Here is an 18,015-nt window from a genome sequence, read left to right on the forward strand (position 1 = left end):
TTTAGAATAAGGACTTCTTTATTGTGTAGATGTCTATTTTTTAAACCTACACTACCTACATTTAGGTTGGATTCAAGAGAATGTGGTGCTTGAAAAAAAAAAAAAAAAAGTAGCTTTGTTCAATACTCTAAAAAAAACAATATAAAAAAGGAAAAAAAAAAAAAATGTACTTTATCTTTATTTTCCTCCCCTCCTTAGTCCATGTAAGCTCAAGGTAGCACTAACGCCCCTACTTTTCCCAACAATGCAAAAGTCTCAGACGCTGGTAACTTTCAGCAGAAGAAAATTAGGCTTTAGCAAAGAGAATCCTTCAGCATGACAGGTGAGTAAGCAAACAAGGAGTAAAGGTTACTTTAAGTACATTTCTTTTTGAGAATTTTATCTTCTCAGATGTCAACTTTTTGACCCATTGACCCATAACAAGTCGAGATTTCTGATTCTGAAACTTTTTAAACAATCATTTTAAACATGCTTTTCCTGTGTGTGTGACTCAAAAGTACTGGAGTCAGACACAGGCACACAGCTAACATTTTCAAAATGAGACAGCAAATGGCAGTTCCCATATTTTTCTCATGACTGTTGTATGTTTTTGAGTGAATGTTCAGCCAAAATGGAAAGTTTCACTTTAAGGCCTTCTCCCCCACTCCTGTAAATGAAATGGCACTTTTGGGGGGGGGGGGGGAGCGGGTACCTGATTTTGACAGGTACTCCCTCCCACTTCTGCTTCGACTGCCTAGACGATCGGACTGCAAGTTGACCTCCCCCTTCAGTCTTCTAGGACATGTCACAGATCCCAGAAGACTGCGGGACCATTCACAAAGCGCAGTGTGGCTCGCATATGTGCAGTGGTCACCCAGGTATGAAACAGCAAGCTGTCATAGCTGGGTGCCCATAGTTAAATGTAGGCGGTGAAGGGAAGAAGACAGGAGATAAAAGCAGCTGGGGTGAGAGGCAATTTATTAAAAGTCACAAACTACAGTTTTTGTAGCTGCGGACAACATTTTTATACAGGAGACTGGAGCTCCTATTTAGGTCAAAACTTTAGGAAGTGTTTTTTTGTTCTGGAATCTGGAATGATTAGGACCTTGTTAGCAAGATTTCATTTCCTGCCCCAGGGACAAAGCAGAAGTTTGAGGAGACCTCTCCAAATGGGGAGGATATACCTTCTTGACTCATTAGAATAGGTTTACTCATTGGAAGAGTTCCCCTTATCTCCTGTTCATGTGATCTATCAAAAATGTAGGCCAGACTTTTTTAACCAGGGTGCCTTGAGGTCTCTTTAGGGATGCCTTGGCAAAATGCCTAAAAATTGATCACAATTTGTTTAAAAGCCAGCCTTTTAGGTATCAAAAGCCATGGTTTTCATTATGCCCCATTAAGACTTTCTAGACACTAGCATCCTAACAACCAATGATGGCATCAGTTAATAGGAAGGATGTCTGTTGCCTCCACAGCATCCTTGTTTGACCCTCCTCTGCCCCGCTACCTCAGCAATGGGGTCACATTAGCTGACTGATGGAGAGAAATTGAGATAGAAGAGAAACATTGGAATACTAGTCAGTATCAGTGTGCAAAAGTGTATTTAGCTTGGAAGAATAAATCATCTCTAACATTGGGTGTACTACGTGTGTGGAGGTTGCTGCATGGGGGTGCCATGAGATTTTCTATAGTTTTAAAGGGTGCCCTGACTGAAAAAAGGAGAGAAACACAAATGCAGGCTACCAAAGATTTTGATTTCTTTTATGTTTCTTTATTGGGTGCACACAAAAGTTAAGGCTTGACATGTTTGGTATCTATTTACTCAACGCAATCTCATCTTTTATATTTTACCAAAAATTGGTAACGGATTGGGTTTTGTGGCCTAAAATAAATTTAACTATATTTTTTTATTGAAATTTGATAAACCATTGTGCAAATATTGTGATATTATTCTAAATGGTCTGTAATGTATGTATGGTATATAATGTTTTGGGGTTTTAACTAATTTTTAGCCCTAAAATTATATTTTAAACGTGCAAAAAATGCAAAAGCAGCTCCGGGAACAAAAGAGTTAACAACCATGGTTCAAAAGAAATGTCTTACCTTCCAGTCTGTTTCAACATATCCAACATTTTGGCTTGAAACACAGGATCCACTGCCTCCACACTAACACCCTATAAGACACAAATTCCATCAATTAACCCAAGATTTTTAAGGTTTATTTGGGCGAGAAGGAACTACACAACATGATTTTGCAACTTTTAAAAATAAATCAACATGCATATAATGAAAATATGCCCAATTTATCTCAATATTTGTAGCAGGGGATGATAGTTGCAAACCAAGCTGTTCAGATAGCTAATGGTAAAGGGTTATTGCTGTTACAAAACAAGACACAAAACTGTTAAAAGAAGCAGGATTCATTTTCTAAAATCAAGTTAATTAGCAAATGGAGCAATTTGTGACAAACATGACAGTTTTGTAGAAAGCCTACACAGTTATGAGTAAGGCCAATCCAAACATTAGCGATGGCATTATAGAAAAGACAGTTTAAGCTTCACAAAAAAATGGATTTTAAGGCAAGTCAAAAAAATTGGATTTTTGTACTTACTGTAAAATCTATTTCTCTGAGTTCATTGCCTCTCCAGGAGTAGGACTAGGCAGAACAAAAAAACACCTGGCTACACCAATGAGCTGTCCTTGGCTGGTATATAACCCTCCACTCTAGGTAATCTGTTGAGTAGCAAGCAGTATTAGAAGTATCAGAGCTCCTTATAGGGGTGGGTGCTGTGTCCGTCGAACTCAGAGAAATGAATTTTTACAGTAAGTACAAAAATCCCATTTTCTCTTTCGTTCATCGACAGACGCAACGCTCCATAAATTATAACTGGTGGGACGTCCAAAAGCAGTACCAAAAGGAAAATAAGGGGTGGGGAAAATAACCCAAGGCTAAACATAAGAGCCTTTAATCAGGACACAGGAGCCTTAACCGGGTAACAGGAGCCCCGTCTAAAAATACAGGTTTAAAGAAAAAACACCCCTCAAGAGGAAACAGCCCCTCCTAAACAGCAGCCTGCAAAACTTTGCAGCTAAAAGAAGCATCCGCAGATGCCAAAGCATCTATCTCCAGTCAGGTCCATAAATATTGGGACATCAACACAATTTAATCTTTTTGGCTCTATACACCACCACAATGGATTTGAAATGAAACAAACAAGATGTGCTTTAACTGCAGACTTTCAGCTTTAATTTGAGGGTTTTTACATCCAAATCAGGTGAACGGTGTAGGAATTACAACAGTTTGTATATGTGCCTCCCACTTCTTAAGGGACCAAAAGTAATGGAACAGATTAACAATCATAAATCAAACTTTCACTTTTTAATACTTAGTTGCAAATCCTTTGCAGTCAAATACAGCCTGAAGTCTGGAATGCATAGACATCACCAGACGCTGGGTTTAATCCCTGGTGATGCTCTACCAGGCCTCTACTGCAACTGTCTTCAGTTCCTGCTTGTTCTTGGGGCATTTTCCCTTCAGTTTTGTCTTCAGCAAGTGAAATGCATGCTCAATTGGATTCAGGTCAGGTGATTGACTTGGCCATTGCATAACATTCCACTTCTTTCCCATAAAAAACTCTTTTGTTGCTTTCGCAGTATGCTTCGGGTCATTGTTCATCTGCACTGTGAAGCGCCGTCCAATGAGTTCTGAAGCATTTGGCTGAATATGAGCAGATAATATTGCCCGAAACACTTCAGAATTCATCCTGCTGCATTTGTCAGTAGTCACATCAATAAATGCAAGAGAACCAGTTCCATTGGCAGCCATACATGCCCACGCCATGACACTACCACCACCATGCTTCACTGATGAGGTGGTATGCTTTGGTTCATGAGCAGTTCCTTTCCTTCTCCGTACTATTCTCTTCCCATCACTCTGGTACAAGTTGATCTTGGTCTCATCTGTCAAAAGGATGTTGTTCCAGAACTGTGAAGGTTTTTTTAGATGTTGTTTGACAAACTCTAATCTGGCCTTCCTGTTTTTGAGGCTCACCAATGTTTTACATTTTGTGGTGACCCCTCTGTATTCACTCTGGTGAAGTCTTCTCTTGATTGTTGACTTTGACACACATACACCTACCTCCTGGAGAGTGTTCTTGATATGGCCAACTGTTGTGAAGGGTGTTTTCTTCACCAGGGAAAGAATTCTTCGGTCATACATCACAGTAGTTTTCCGTGGTCTTCCGGGTCTTTTGGTGTTGCTGAGCTCAGCGGTGCGTTCTCTCTTTTTAAGGATGTTCCAAACAGTTGATTTGGCCACACCTAATGTTTTTGCTATCTCTCTGATGGGTTTGTTTTGTTTTTTCAGCCTAATGATGGCTTGCTTCACTGATAGTGACAGCTCTTTGGATCTCATATTGAGAGTTGATGGCAACAGATTCCAAATGCAAATAGCACACTTGAAATTAACTCTGGACCTTTTATCTGCTCTTGTTAATGGGATAATGAGGGAATAACACACACCTGGCCATGGAACAGCTGAGCAGCCAATTGTCCCATTACTTTTGGTCCCTTAAAAAGTGGAAGGCACATATACAAACTAGTAATTCCTACACCTTTCACCTGATTTGGATGTAAATACCCTCAAATTAAAGCTGAAAGTCTGCAGTTAAAGGGCATCTTGTTTGTTTCATTTCAAATCCATTATAGAGCCAAAAAGATTAGAATTGTGTTGATGTCCCAATATATATGGACTTGACTGTACCTTATAGAATTTCATGAAGGTATGCATGGAAGACCAAGTGGCCGCCTTGCAAATTTGCAATATTGAAGCCTGATGACAGAAGGCCCAGGAAGCACTGAGTAGAATGCACCATGACAGGGAAAGGGGGAACCGGACCTTTAATGGAATAGGCCTAAGTCACCGTCTGTCTGATCCATCTGGAGATGATAGCCAAAGAAGCTGCCGGCACTTTTTTTGGACCGTCAGTAACCACAAAAAGCGAGTCGGGTATCCAAAAAGACTCAGTAGCTGCCAGATATACCCGAATCACATGAACCACCCCCAAAGCATGCAAAGCAAATTCCTTGGGATGACCTGGCTTGGGACACAAGGAAGGAAACACAATGTCCTCATTCAAATGGAAGTCAGAGACAACTTTTGGGCAGGAATGATGGACAGGGACGAAGAACCACTTTATCCCTATGGACTACGACAGGATAATACCACCAATTCTGATACCATGCGGGCCGAGGTAATAGCCACCAAGAATGTCACCTTCTGGGATAACAGGCATGGGTATATCCCGAATATTCTCAAATGGAGGTTTCTAGTGAACCGAAAGTACTAAATTTAAATCCCAGGGCGGCAAAAGAGACCGTACAGATGGAGCCATATGTCAAACCCCCTGAATATGGTATGAACTTAAAAAAAAAAAAAAAAAAGTGTGTGGTTAGGGGCCGCTGAAAGAAGATTGTCAAGGCAGACACCTGACCCATTGATGGTACTCAAAGCCAACTTCCGATCAACGCCCTGGTGAAAAAAGGTTATGATCAGAGCCACAGAAAAGGATCGAGGATGAGTACCAATATACTCTCACCAAGAAATGTACACTTTCCACGTATGATGGTATATCTTGCTGGAAGACGACTTCCTACCCTTCACCATAGTAGGGATCACTTATCCAGACAGACCTCTATCCATCAGTACCTGGCTTTCAATAGCCAAGCCATTAAAAACAGCGACTGTAAAGCAGGATGGTAGGTCAGCCCTTGGACAACTGGTCTTCTCTGAGAGGAAACCCCCAAGAGAGGTTTACAGCCAAAAGGATGATAGGATGATCCTTGCTCTTGATTCCTCGCAGGAACTGCGGAAGAAGCCTTAGCAGAGGATGATACTGGCCCTTACTGTTGCCCTTGGACGCCAGCGCGTCTGTCACAGGACCCCGTGACCTTGTCACAAACTTCTGTATCCTCCTGTGGAGCCAAACCTGCTAAAAGAACTGCATGTAGGACTGTGCTAACAGAACGGTCTTGAAGGTGGATACCACCAGACTCGGAAAATGTATGCAAATCAAGAGAGGGAACTGTCTGTGTGACAGCAGCCGGTGAATCACGGTCAGGGGTTCCTTAAATTTGTCCAGACCACACTGATCAGAATTAAAATCAGACCTAGGTAAATTAATTCCCTGGACAGGGATATGGGGGACCTCAGAGAGTTCGAACATCACCTGAATTCCTTTGCAGGAATTGAATCTGCGTAAGGAGACTTGGGACCTAAAAAAACCTGAAAAAGGACAAGCTTTGTCCCCCTTTCTGGGTACCCCCAAAAGAAACATTTCATGGATCTTCATGATGCTCAAAGAAGTGCACAGGGCCGGAAACCTGCGAAGATGTCCCCCTACCCCAATAACGAGTGAGGGCAGACCTTCAGGCTGAAGGAGTTTTGTCTGCTGGTTCGGGGAAGCCAGCTCTAGGCTTACCCCATTCCAAGGTTACTTGGAGCCTCCCGGGGAAGATTTAAAAAACCTATTTTCCTTATTCTCCATCCCGGAAGAACAAAATCATTTTCAATGTGCTAAGAAGGGACCCCGATCTGCGGCAATGCTCCTTCCCTTTCCTTGACTGTGGCAGGAAGGTACTCCCCCCCCCCACCAGTGATACCATTGATGAATGTGATACCAGTGATACCCTTGATGAAAATTTCAAATAGCAGCCCATGGACCAACTGGCCACTAAATCAACATAAGCAGTGGGGACCTGATCACCCCCCAGGCCCTGGCACAAAAGCTTGGACCATTCAGTTAGGGTCTGAGACACCAGGGCTGAGGCAAAGACTGGCCAGAATGCCGAACCAGCCATAATAAACAGGTTGCATGCCACAGCCTCTGCTTTCTTGTCAGCCGGTTCCTTAAAGGACGGGGATTCCTCTACTGGGATCATAGTTGCTTTATTCAACCTGAAAACAGGAAGGTCCACTACTGGCGGACTACCCCACTTTTTTTTTTTTTTAAACGTGACTCCTCAAAAGGGTAAAGTACAGCAAAATGTTTGGGGACCACAAAGGGTAATTTTGGTTGTTCCAATTCTTTACAGGAAAACCTGTCAAAATAAGGCACATAAGGAAACACCTTTGGAGTACGATGCGACTTGTGTGTACCAAACGACACAGCCACATCTGTGGCTACATCAGCCGCATTCTCCTTTTTTAAAGTCTCACGCACTGCAGTGATAAGTGCGTCTACCAGCACTTTTTCATTCCCTGCTGTGACCATCGAGGAATCATCCTCACTATCGGATGGATCAGTGGGTGAGGTATGAAATCCCGCTGGACGGGCCACGTCCACGGTGGCATCAGGCTCAGATGAGACAGCCTGAGCAGGGGAAGGCGGGAAATGCTTCCTCCTGGGCATTTGCCCACACGCAACTTCCACCCAGGACACTAAGGACTGCAGGACCACCGTCCGCGCAATCATGGGAAGCTGGGGTCCTGAGGGACCTGCCACCCCCATGAGGGGTTCAGTTGCGGGAGATTTGACCCTGAGGCTCCATAAGGAAAGGAAGACCTTGCAGTACGAAAACTATCTTTTGGCACCACTAAAGGATCCCCTCAAGGCTTAGGGTACCTATCAGCAGAGAGCGAGAGAACAGGGACCCCCAAAGACTCACCTTACTGACCAGAGGAGTGCTGAGAATTCGAACCCAGCATTATCATGGACACTATCCCTGTTTATATGTCTCAGGCACAGTAAGAGGAAACTAAGGAGGAAGAGGAAGAACTTTGGCATCCCCACGAGGCTTCAGCATCTCCCAGACTAAGGGAAAATGGCCCAGTAACATCATCCAGCTACACAAACATGACCGTCAACCGGAGACCAGCCAGATTAAGGGAAAATGGCCCCTGTGACATCATCCGACTACACAAACATGGCCACCAACTGGACACCATCCAGACTAAGTGAAAATGGCCACCATCAGCTACAAACACTGAAGCATGCTGCCAGGATCTATCCTGCACCCTCTGCAAGGGGACCCCCCCCCCCGAAGGTAGGACACACGTTTAGGGGAGCCTCTGTTGTGCACTCTGCACCAGTCTCTGCACTGTACCCACACTGCAAAAAGCAGGTAATGCACCTAGGGGTCTCCTACACTGGGACCCCTCATGACTACCAGGGCGGGACACACAATCCCAGGACTCTTAAAGAGTGGGGCTAGTGGGGGGAGACCCCAGGGATCTCTGCTGCATTCTCTGCCCTGGGACCCCCACCAGACTCTAGGGACAGACAGGGGGGAATAGGAGAGGGGGAAGCTCAGCTCAGTGAGGGATTTAAGGATGGGAGGAGGGAACCTGGAGGTTACCTGCGTCCACCCCAAAGAAAAACCGCCAAAAGGGGAGGGTGGGGACTTTACTTACCCTTCCATGGTGCGGGTAACGCTCCAGACAGAACTCCTCACCACCAAAGTAGGGGAACAGTTGCCCAAGGGACAGCTGCGACCCAAGCCAAAACATATGCGACCCTGCGAGACGTTTAACTCGGGGGCCAGCCTCTGTTCGTGAGGAAGGGGAAAATTACTAGGACCAGAAATCCCAGCTGGGAGCCTAGGTCGTTACTCCTGACTAGACAGATTAAAAACAGATTACCTAGAGCAGAGGGGGGTTATATACTAGCTGAGGATGGCCCATAAGTATAGCCAGGTGTTTTTTGTTCTGCCTAGCTCAACTCCTGGAGGAGGCAATATAACCTACTAGTTATGATTTATGGAGCGCTGTGTCTGTCGAAAGAAAGAGAAATCCCATTTTCTCTTTCGTTCAATGACGGACACAGTTCCTGATCTTCTTAACCATTGGGACATCACAAAGCAGTCTTAAAACATGAGGGGTGGGAACAGCAAAAAATTCCCAAGACTAAAACAGTAGCCAACCAGGCAACAGGAGCTCAACCAAAACAACTGGAGCCCACCTGAAAAAAAAAAAAAAAAAAAAAAAAAATACACCCTCAAAGAGGACCAGGTACTCTAAACTAGGGATGCACCGAAATGAAAATTTTGGGCCGAAACCGAAACCGAAAATGCAGGATGCCCTTGGCCGAAAACCGAAACCGAAAATGACTTTTTCCCCCAAAAAAATTTGAAATGGATAGAACAGGGACATAAACCAAAAACAGGCAGCGACGTACACCTACACCTGTCGCTGCCACCCTGTCACAGTATATGTACTGTGATGGGTTGGCAAGAGGTTAATTTAATTACCAATGGTATTTGTATTATGAGGCATGAGGGGTTAATGTATTGTCACTGCTGGTCACTCATCTATTAGTGACTGACCAGTGGCAGGTAATTAACCCCTTTGTGCTGCATTAGTGCAACCAGTGTTAATTAACACTGACACTGGTTGCACTAATGCAGCACAAAAGGGGTTAATTAACTGCCACTGGTCAGTCACTAATAGATGAGTGACCAGCAGTGACAATACATTAACCCCTCATGCCTCATAATACTAATAGCATTGGTAAGCTGCCTCAGCTCCCCTCCCCCCTCCCCCACTGCCTCAGCGTCCTCCTCCTCGGGTGTCCTCTCCTGCATTCAAAAGTCCCGCCTCTGGCCGGCGGCACCGCCTCTCAATGATGTCCCTACTACTCTGTGCATTATGAATGGACATACTAGGCGGGGGGCGGGGCGAGCGGCCGCTATAGAGAGAACTATTGTGATCCTTCACTGTCAGCTCCTCACGTCTATGTATGAATGAGAACTGAACTGAGCTGACACCGGGCGGGGGGGCGGGCGGAGCGGCCGCTATTAGCTGTGACTATGTGAGAGCTTCTCTTCCTTGTCAGCGGAGATACGTGCCTGTCAGGGAAGTGAAGCTCTCACATAGTCACAGCTAATAGCGGCCGCTCCGCCCGCCCCCCCGCCGTCAGCTCAGTTCAGTTCTCATTCATACATAGACGTGAGGAGCTGACAGTGAAGGATCACAATAGTTCTCTCTATAGCGGCCGCTCGCCCCGCCCCCCGCCTAGTATGTCCATTCATAATGCACAGAGTAGTAGGGACATTATTAAGAGGCGGACGGCCGGCCAGAGGCGGGACTTTTGAAACCTGCCCTGCGCTGCGCTGCGCCCTCCTCCTTCCCCACGGCGGCCATTTTTATTTTCGGCACTGTTAACCCATTATCGGCCGAAATGAGAGAGGCTCATTTTCGGCCGATAATTTCGGTGGCCGAAATTTCGGTGCATCCCTACTCTAAACAGCAGCCTTCAAAACCTTGCGGCCAAAAGAAGCACTTGCAAATGCCAAAAACATCCACTTTATAGAACTTTGTGAAAGTGTGTACCGACGACCAGGTTGCCGCCTTGCAAACCTGTGTTACCGACGCCTGATGACGGAAGGCCCAGGAGGCACTGAGCACCCACGTAGAGTGCGCCTTGACAGGGAAAGGAGGAACCTGACCCTTGATGGAATAGGCCCGAATCACTGTCTGTCTGATCCATCTGGAAATGGTCTCAAAAGGTAGCGGACAACCACTTCTGAGGTCCATCCGTAAGCAAAATTGGCGAGTCTGATTTCCTAAAAGACTCCATAGCTGCCAGATACACCCTAATCGCTCCAAACCACATCCAAAGCATGCAAAGCAATTTCCTTCGGATGTTTTAGCCTGGGACACAGGGAAGGCAACACAAAGACTTCATTCAAGTGAAAATCAGAGACAACCTTTGGAAGGAATGACGGACAGGGATGAAGAATCATCTTATCTCTGTGAACCACCAAGTTAGGTGAATGACAGAATAACGCCGCCAATTCCGATACCCTGCGCACAGAGGTGATAGCCACCAAGAAGGCCACCTTCTCGGACAGTGTATACAGGGGAATCTCCCGAAGATTCTCAAAAGGAAGCTTCTGGAAGAGAGAGCACTAAATTGAGGTCTCAAGGTGGCAACGGAGCCTACACTGGAGGGGCCAAGTACCTAACTCCCTGAAGAAAGGTACGCACCAGGGAGTATGTGGCCAAAGCCCATTGTAAGAAGACAGCTAAGGCCGACACCTGACCCTTGATAATATTCAAGGCCAATTTTTGCTCAACTGTTCCTCCTGTTGAAGCAAGGTCAAGACCCGAGCCACCGAGAAAAGAGCGAGGATGAACCCCAAGAGACTCACACAATGTACAACTTCCACGTACCATGGTAGATCATCTTAGCAGTGGATTTCCTAGCTTTTAACAGTGTTGGAATCACCAACTCAGACAAACCTCTATCCATCAGCACCTGGCATTCAACAGCTAAGCCGTCAAAGCCAGTGACAGAAAAGCAGGATGGAAGATTTGCCCTTGGGACAGCCGATCCTCCCTGAGAGGAAACTTCCAAGGAACGTTGGTGACCAGCTGCACCAGATCCACGTACCAAGCCCGGCAAGGCCGGTCCAGAGCCACTAAGATGACTGAAACCCTTCTGCCGTGATCCTGCATAGAAGTCTTGGCAGAAACAAAAGAGATGTCTGGACGGCTGCACTCCAATGCAATCCCGTTTATTGAAGTAAAATTCTTAAAGTATACAGTGGTGCGGGAACAAAACAGCTGACGTGTTACGCACTTATATCAGTGCTTGATGATAGCAATTATTTTGCAAATGGCAAATAATGCCGTCACAGACTTGGAGACAGTAGATCATCAGATCCCCTTTAGACCCTGGATGGAAGATAGTCCTCACTGCAAGTGCACCTAATATACTTCCGAAATCTTGCAACAACTGGATGGGATACTCTCCGCACATATCTTTTGCTGAAGATATACAGTATCACGCTATGTGCCTTTATTACTTTTCATGCACTATGGTATGCTGACTGGCTTAATGTGAGGAGAGTATCCTATCCAGTTGTTACAAGATTTCGAAAGTATATTAGGTGCACTTGCAGTGAGGACTATCTTCCATCCAGGGTCTAAAGGGGATCTGATGATCTACTGTCTCCAAGTCAGTCCAAGTCTGTGACGGCATTATTTGGCTCACATTTATTGCCCTTTGGTGAGTTTATAACCATAAGGCGTGCACAGCGGTGAGGTGGAGGCTCCTTTTTTCTCTGTGTTTTGAATGCACTACGATGGTTGATCTGCATTCTTTGGAGTTTCACCTTTCATATATTGCTCCTTGGACTGTGTACATGAACTCTTCAGAATTTTTTACCCATTACAGAGACTTTATTATTATTATTTATTTGATTTTATATATTTATGTGGTTGTGCATGAATTATTAGCGCTGCTAGTGTGCCGTCTAAGGTGGAGCTGTATATGCTCTTATCACCTTTTTTGATACACCTTTGTAGTTAGATTTCATCCTTTTAATAGCAGCAGCTTATATATATTATATTTTATATTGTCTATGTTTTAGACTATTTATTGAGATTTTTATTCTGGAGCGCCGGGTGAGCGGGTTTCCTTTATTCTTCCTGTTCCCATTTCTTTAAACTTTTGATGTACTTCACCTTTAAAAATGCTGCTTTTACAGGAATTTTATTTCCCTGCTTGTATACGCATACCTATGTTGGTCTACATGTATGAGCACGCATAGGCATTTAACAGCAGTATTAGAAGAGGAGCGTGTACAGGCAAATGAATTAAATCATTAAAGCGTTCAGGAGAGGAGCTTTTGGGCAAAAAGAAATGCAGAATGTACATAAAAGCTAGACAGGTTTAGGAGTGTTTGCATGTTAATGCATTCTAATTGCCAGAATAAATATTATGGCCTATAGACTAGAGCGTGAATGCACAAAAACACATGTGCAATGCGCAGATTTTACAAATTTTTTAAGCAGTTCTCCTTCCAGGAGAAAAAGCATTCAGAAGAGTTGAGAAAATGCTCAGTGTGCATGAGGCCTAAAGGAAAAAGTCTCCCCAATGGGACACAGACAGAAAAAATACAGATGCAAAGTGTAATCACTATTTTTAGCTCGTATAAAAAAAAAATTAAATGCAGTTAAAGTAAAAGACTTACGGTTCCAGACTGAGGCATGGCAAACACATCAATAACTCTGACTGTGTAATCATCCACAAACTCCCCTAGCATCAGTCCCATCACTTCCATGGGGACACCAGCTCGTCCATGCTTTAACATCTAGAATGAGAGGGAAACCATTAATAAAACGGGCTTGTGTACGCTAGGGAAAGCGCGAGGTCAAAGGAATTTCACCACTAATCATAGAATCCACAACTATTATAGATACGTTAAATTTATTTTTTCAAGGTATGTTTGTCTTTCTGTAACCTATAAATTGTTCGTGAATCTTTATATTGATGTATAAATGAGACATGTAATTCTATCAGTATACTGTATATCCTATCTATAACACAAAATTAAAAAATTAAAACAAATATATTTAAATAATTCCTGGACTATTTAGATTAGCAAAGCACAAAAAAAAAAAAAAAAAAAAACACTATGCTCCCTGCAGCATTTATAATGTTGGCATTATTTATTAGCAGCTCAAACCTTTATCCTAATAGGAGGTGGTCTCTGCAGCTCCTCCAGAGTTACCATGGGCCTCTTGGCTGCTTCTCTGATTATTGCTCTCCTTGCCCAGCCTGTCACTAGGTGAACAGCCGTGTCTTGGTAGGTTTGCAGTTGTGCCATACGCTTTCCATTTTTGGATGATGGATTGAACAGTGCTCCGTGAGATGTTCTTAGCTTGAGAAATTTCTTTATAACCTAACCCTGCTTTAAACGTATCCACAACTTTATCCCTGACCTGTCTGGTGTGCTCTTTGGCCTTCATGAAGCTGTTTTTTCACTGAGGTTCTTTAACAAACCTCTGAGGGCTTCACAGAACAGCTGTATTTATACTGAGATTAAATTACACACAGGTGGACTATTTATTAATCAGGTGACTTCTGAAGGCAACTGGTTCAATTAGATTTTAGTTAGGGGTATCAGAGTAAAGGGGGTTGAGTACAAATGCACACCACACTTTTCAGATATTTGTAAAAATTTTGAAAACCATTTATCGTTTTCCTTTCACTTCACAATTATGTGCCACTTTGTGTTGGCCAATCACATAAAATCCCAATAAAATACATTTACGTTTTGGTTTTAACATGACAAAATGTGGAAAATTTCAAGGAGGTATGAATACATTTTCAAGGCACTGTAGCAGTCGTATGGCTTCTATCAGTGTCCGGCTGAGCGCTGGTTAAAGCTTTTAGGAAGTTTTCATTCTCCTCTGACTGTCCTGTGAAGCTGCGGGACCCCTGACCCTCTCGTCTGCACAGAGCTGGATTGGCCCGTTGCTGATCACATGCCCCCTCCCAAATAAAAAAACATTCTAGCATAACACACTAAACCTGAGCATGTGCAGAGTGCCTCCTAGGGCTCTGTGCTATCAGCAGATGCATTAGGGACAGTAAAAGAAGGGGAGGATCAGAGAAGACAGGGTCAAACAGCCTTTTTACACAATGCAGAGGATTGACCCCTTAGGTTTCACAGTAAGTATAACAAGCATGCTTTACTGCATATACAGACTGATTTTACTATTGGGGATTTAGTAACACTTTAAGATCAAAACTGTATCAGACAAACTCCAAGTACCCTTGAAGAGTAACCTTGTTTCTCTCAGTTATTGCAATGGATAAAATCTGTGATTTACCACACCAAGGTCCTTACCTTAAGCAAAGCCAGAGAGGAGATGTACACCTGTTCAGCAGTGTCCACTGCAGGAGCATCAGTAGGAGGGCCCTGAAAAACATAAGCAACAACTTTCCATCAATTTGTGTACTGTAAAAAAAAAAAATCCCTTTGTATTCCTAGAATTCTTTATACTGCAACATTGAAGTAATTTAAAGGTCATTTTTTATCATGGTATATTATAGGTGTTTAACCACTTGCCGACCGGTCACGTTGACCGTACTGCGGCAAAGTGGCTCGTTCCCGTCCAGCGACGTAGACCAACGTCGCTGGACTCCTCCCGTCGTGGGCGGCGCGCGCGCCGCCGGAGGCTCGCGCGCCGCCGGAGGCTCGCTCCTGCTGTATTCAGTCACAGCGGGAGTCGGGCCAGGGGAGGAGCGGCGGCGATCTGGAGATCCGCCTGCTTTGTTTACACATCTCCTAAGTGACAGGCAGGGTCAGATTGCAGGGTTCAGCGTAGCTGTCCCTGTGACACTCAGTCACCTCCTTCCACACACGTCAGCAAGCACCAGGCATGCATTAACCCCTCCCTCTCCAATAAAATTAACCCCTTCCCTGCCAGTGTCATTTTACAGTAACAGTGCATATTTATTGCACTGATTACTGTAGTAATGTAACTGGTACCCCCAAAATTGTCAAAAATGTCAGTCAAGGGTCCGATCTGTCCGCTGCAATGTCGCAGTCCCGCAAAAAAAAAAAAAAAAAAAAAAAAAAAAAAAACGCAGATCGCCATTACTCGTTAAAAAAAAACACCAAAAATGACAGAAATCTTTCCCTTAGTTAGTAAACGCAATAACTTTTGCGCAAACCAATCAAAATACGCTTATTGTGATTTTCTTTATCAAACATAGGTAGCAGAAAACAAATTGGCCAAAAATTTAAGAAAATTTTGATATTCACATTTTTTTTGGGGGGGGGGGGGGATTTCATATAAAAAAATGTGAAAAATATTGTTATTTTTTCAAAATGTACACTCATTTTCTTTATAGCGCAAAAAGGTGATCAAATACCACCAAAAGAAAGCTCTGTTTGTGGGGAAAAAAGGACGTAAATTTCGTTTGGGTACGGCGTCGCACGACCGCGCAATTGTCAGTTAAAGTCGCACAGTGCCGAATCGCAAAAAGTGGCCTGGACGTAAGACAGCAAAATCCTCCGGTGGTAAAGTGGTTAAACAAAATTAAAGTGGCTGCATTTGTTGCCTTTTTTCAGGAAAAATTGATCTGCAAGTACAGAAAAATAGCCAATCCTACGAGAAATCCAGTCTCCTTGAGACTTCCTAGGAAATGAACAGATTTCTAACAAGATCGTAAGCTATTTTCTATGATTTCAAGAACACCTCTCATCAAATATAAAGGAGGTGAGGAAAAGGTTAGTTGTAGTGCAAATCAGGAGGGTACAGCCATGGGTGACCATGCTTCCCATTCATACATACTGTACAATGAGCAATCGTCACACCAGAACAGGATGCTACTGCAGAAAGAACAAGCATAGTCAAAGGTCCAGCACTGGTGCCCTGCGCCACCAGAAGATTGCAACTGTGGCAAATGGCATGTGGGACAGGGGACTTCAGATTTCCACTATGAAAGCTGACACTAAACTTATGCTTTAACACACAGAAATGCTTCCATCAATTTATCAGCTGACACATGGGTCTGAATCTAGTATAAAGAACTGAAAGGAAATTCCAGATATTTACATGAAGAGAAACGATTTATTTCTACCAAATATATTTTTTCAGAGGACAGCTTTGCAGCATGCTGCAGGAACAGAAAAACATAGAAGAAGCTGCTAGTCATGGAGCTATATATAACTACACAGCATATGTTTAAACTTACAGGGAATCTTAGAATCTATTACATTTCTCTTTTCTTAGATAGGTATATAAAGGTAATCCGTTTTAGGTCCTTTTATCAGTGTGTGTTAAAGTTTTAAAAACATTGCTTCCATAAATAGATTTTTAATTATAAAAAACAGTGGAGGGAGCCATATTTCCTATTTACAAAGATAAGCTGCTTAGTAGTGGTGCTCGCCGATTGTGCTTTACTGTCTGGGTTCACCAGTCTGCACCAATTAGTGGAAAACAATAATGACTTGAAGTGGATATAAACCGTCATATATACACAGTGAAGTGAACAGCCTCAGATGACACACAGAGATTAAACAAATCTCTCTACCCAAGTTTTACTTGTTTATCTGCTGTCTTCAGCTTGCTATATTCTTTAAAAAGTGCACATCATGTTAGAATCTCTCTCTTCCTGTTCATCACTGGGAGTGTAGTCTTGGCAGAGACTAAGAGACAGCTGATTGGAGGAAAGGCACACACCCCCTCTCCACATAGGCAAAGGAAGAAAGGAATGTGCTGTAAATAGACAAGCTCTCTGCTAAAATATTTATAGTACCCACCCCACACAAATTTCAGCTTGGATTTATTTTGGTTGTCGGAGAACTTGTCAGAAGTTATCATGCTGATAACAGAAGAACGGAGCAGGAAAAACACAGGGGACTCAGGGCTTTGGAGAGAGATAAGAAAACACTGAAGAGGTTGCTCAGGTTTACATACACGTTAAGGTGGTCATACACAGCCAGGTTTGTGGATCTCTTGAGATAAAGTGATGCACTATATTTCCCTTTACTTTTATAAAGGTACTTAAAGCTAGAAAAAAGTACCTCTATTGATACCTGTCGCACATTTGGCTGCTGTTCGGTTTGGTAAAACGTAGTTTTACTCAGCCCAAGCATCTGGCATTAGTACACTGATCGTAGCTTGTCACTCGTTATACACCTCCTCCATTCAAGAAAGGTTGTGTGTTCTTTTTGCTGAGTACAAGGCTTTCTGTGATTGGATATGGGGGTGGCTAAAAGATCACAATCCCCTCACCTTTGATCACAGAAAGCCTTGCAATCAGTGAAAAGAATATAAGCCCTTTTCTGAATGTAGGAGGGCTGCTATGATCAGTGCACTAGTGTCAGATGCTTTGGCTGAAAAAATAGTGTTATGGTGACCATACACTAGCAGAAAAATCGGTAGAAAATCTATGACGATCGTTTGCCTGATATTCTTATAGTAAGTAGGTGACGAACGGTAACGGCTTTCAACTTTCCAGCCTTAAAAAAATCGTTTGACAAATTGGAAATATTTTTGCTGATCTACCGACATTCTTGTGTTTTGTGGCTGCCTCGCCCGAGAACAATTGTGCGACTTTCCTTGCGCATGTGCCAAAACCTTTAACCCGGAAGGTAGACATATTAGAGGATGATCATAATAAAAGAAAATGTCTGATTCACGAAAAAACGTTTTATGTAAAGTGAATTTATGTTCCACGAACGTTCATGGCTAAACTCCTCAAACAAGGGCACACTGCTAGCTTTTGCAAATAT

General features: G+C 43.5%; 1 protein-coding gene across 1 annotated transcript in view; it reads right to left on the bottom strand.

Annotated features, from left to right (window-relative positions):
• Positions 1-18,015, bottom strand: part of PSMD14 (proteasome 26S subunit, non-ATPase 14) — a 163,634-nt gene that overhangs the window by 77,193 nt on the left and 68,426 nt on the right. The window contains exons 3-5 of the mRNA XM_082261044.1: positions 14,617-14,688; positions 12,955-13,074; positions 2,083-2,153 (exon numbers count right to left, since the gene is read on the bottom strand). Coding sequence (XP_082117170.1) covers positions 2,083-2,153; positions 12,955-13,074; positions 14,617-14,688 — 263 coding nt within the window. The remainder of the gene's footprint in view (positions 1-2,082; positions 2,154-12,954; positions 13,075-14,616; positions 14,689-18,015) is intronic.

The sequence above is a fragment of the Pelophylax lessonae genome (genome assembly GCF_965119305.1).
Source record: "Pelophylax lessonae genome assembly, chromosome: 6".
NCBI lineage: Eukaryota > Metazoa > Chordata > Amphibia > Anura > Ranidae > Pelophylax > Pelophylax lessonae.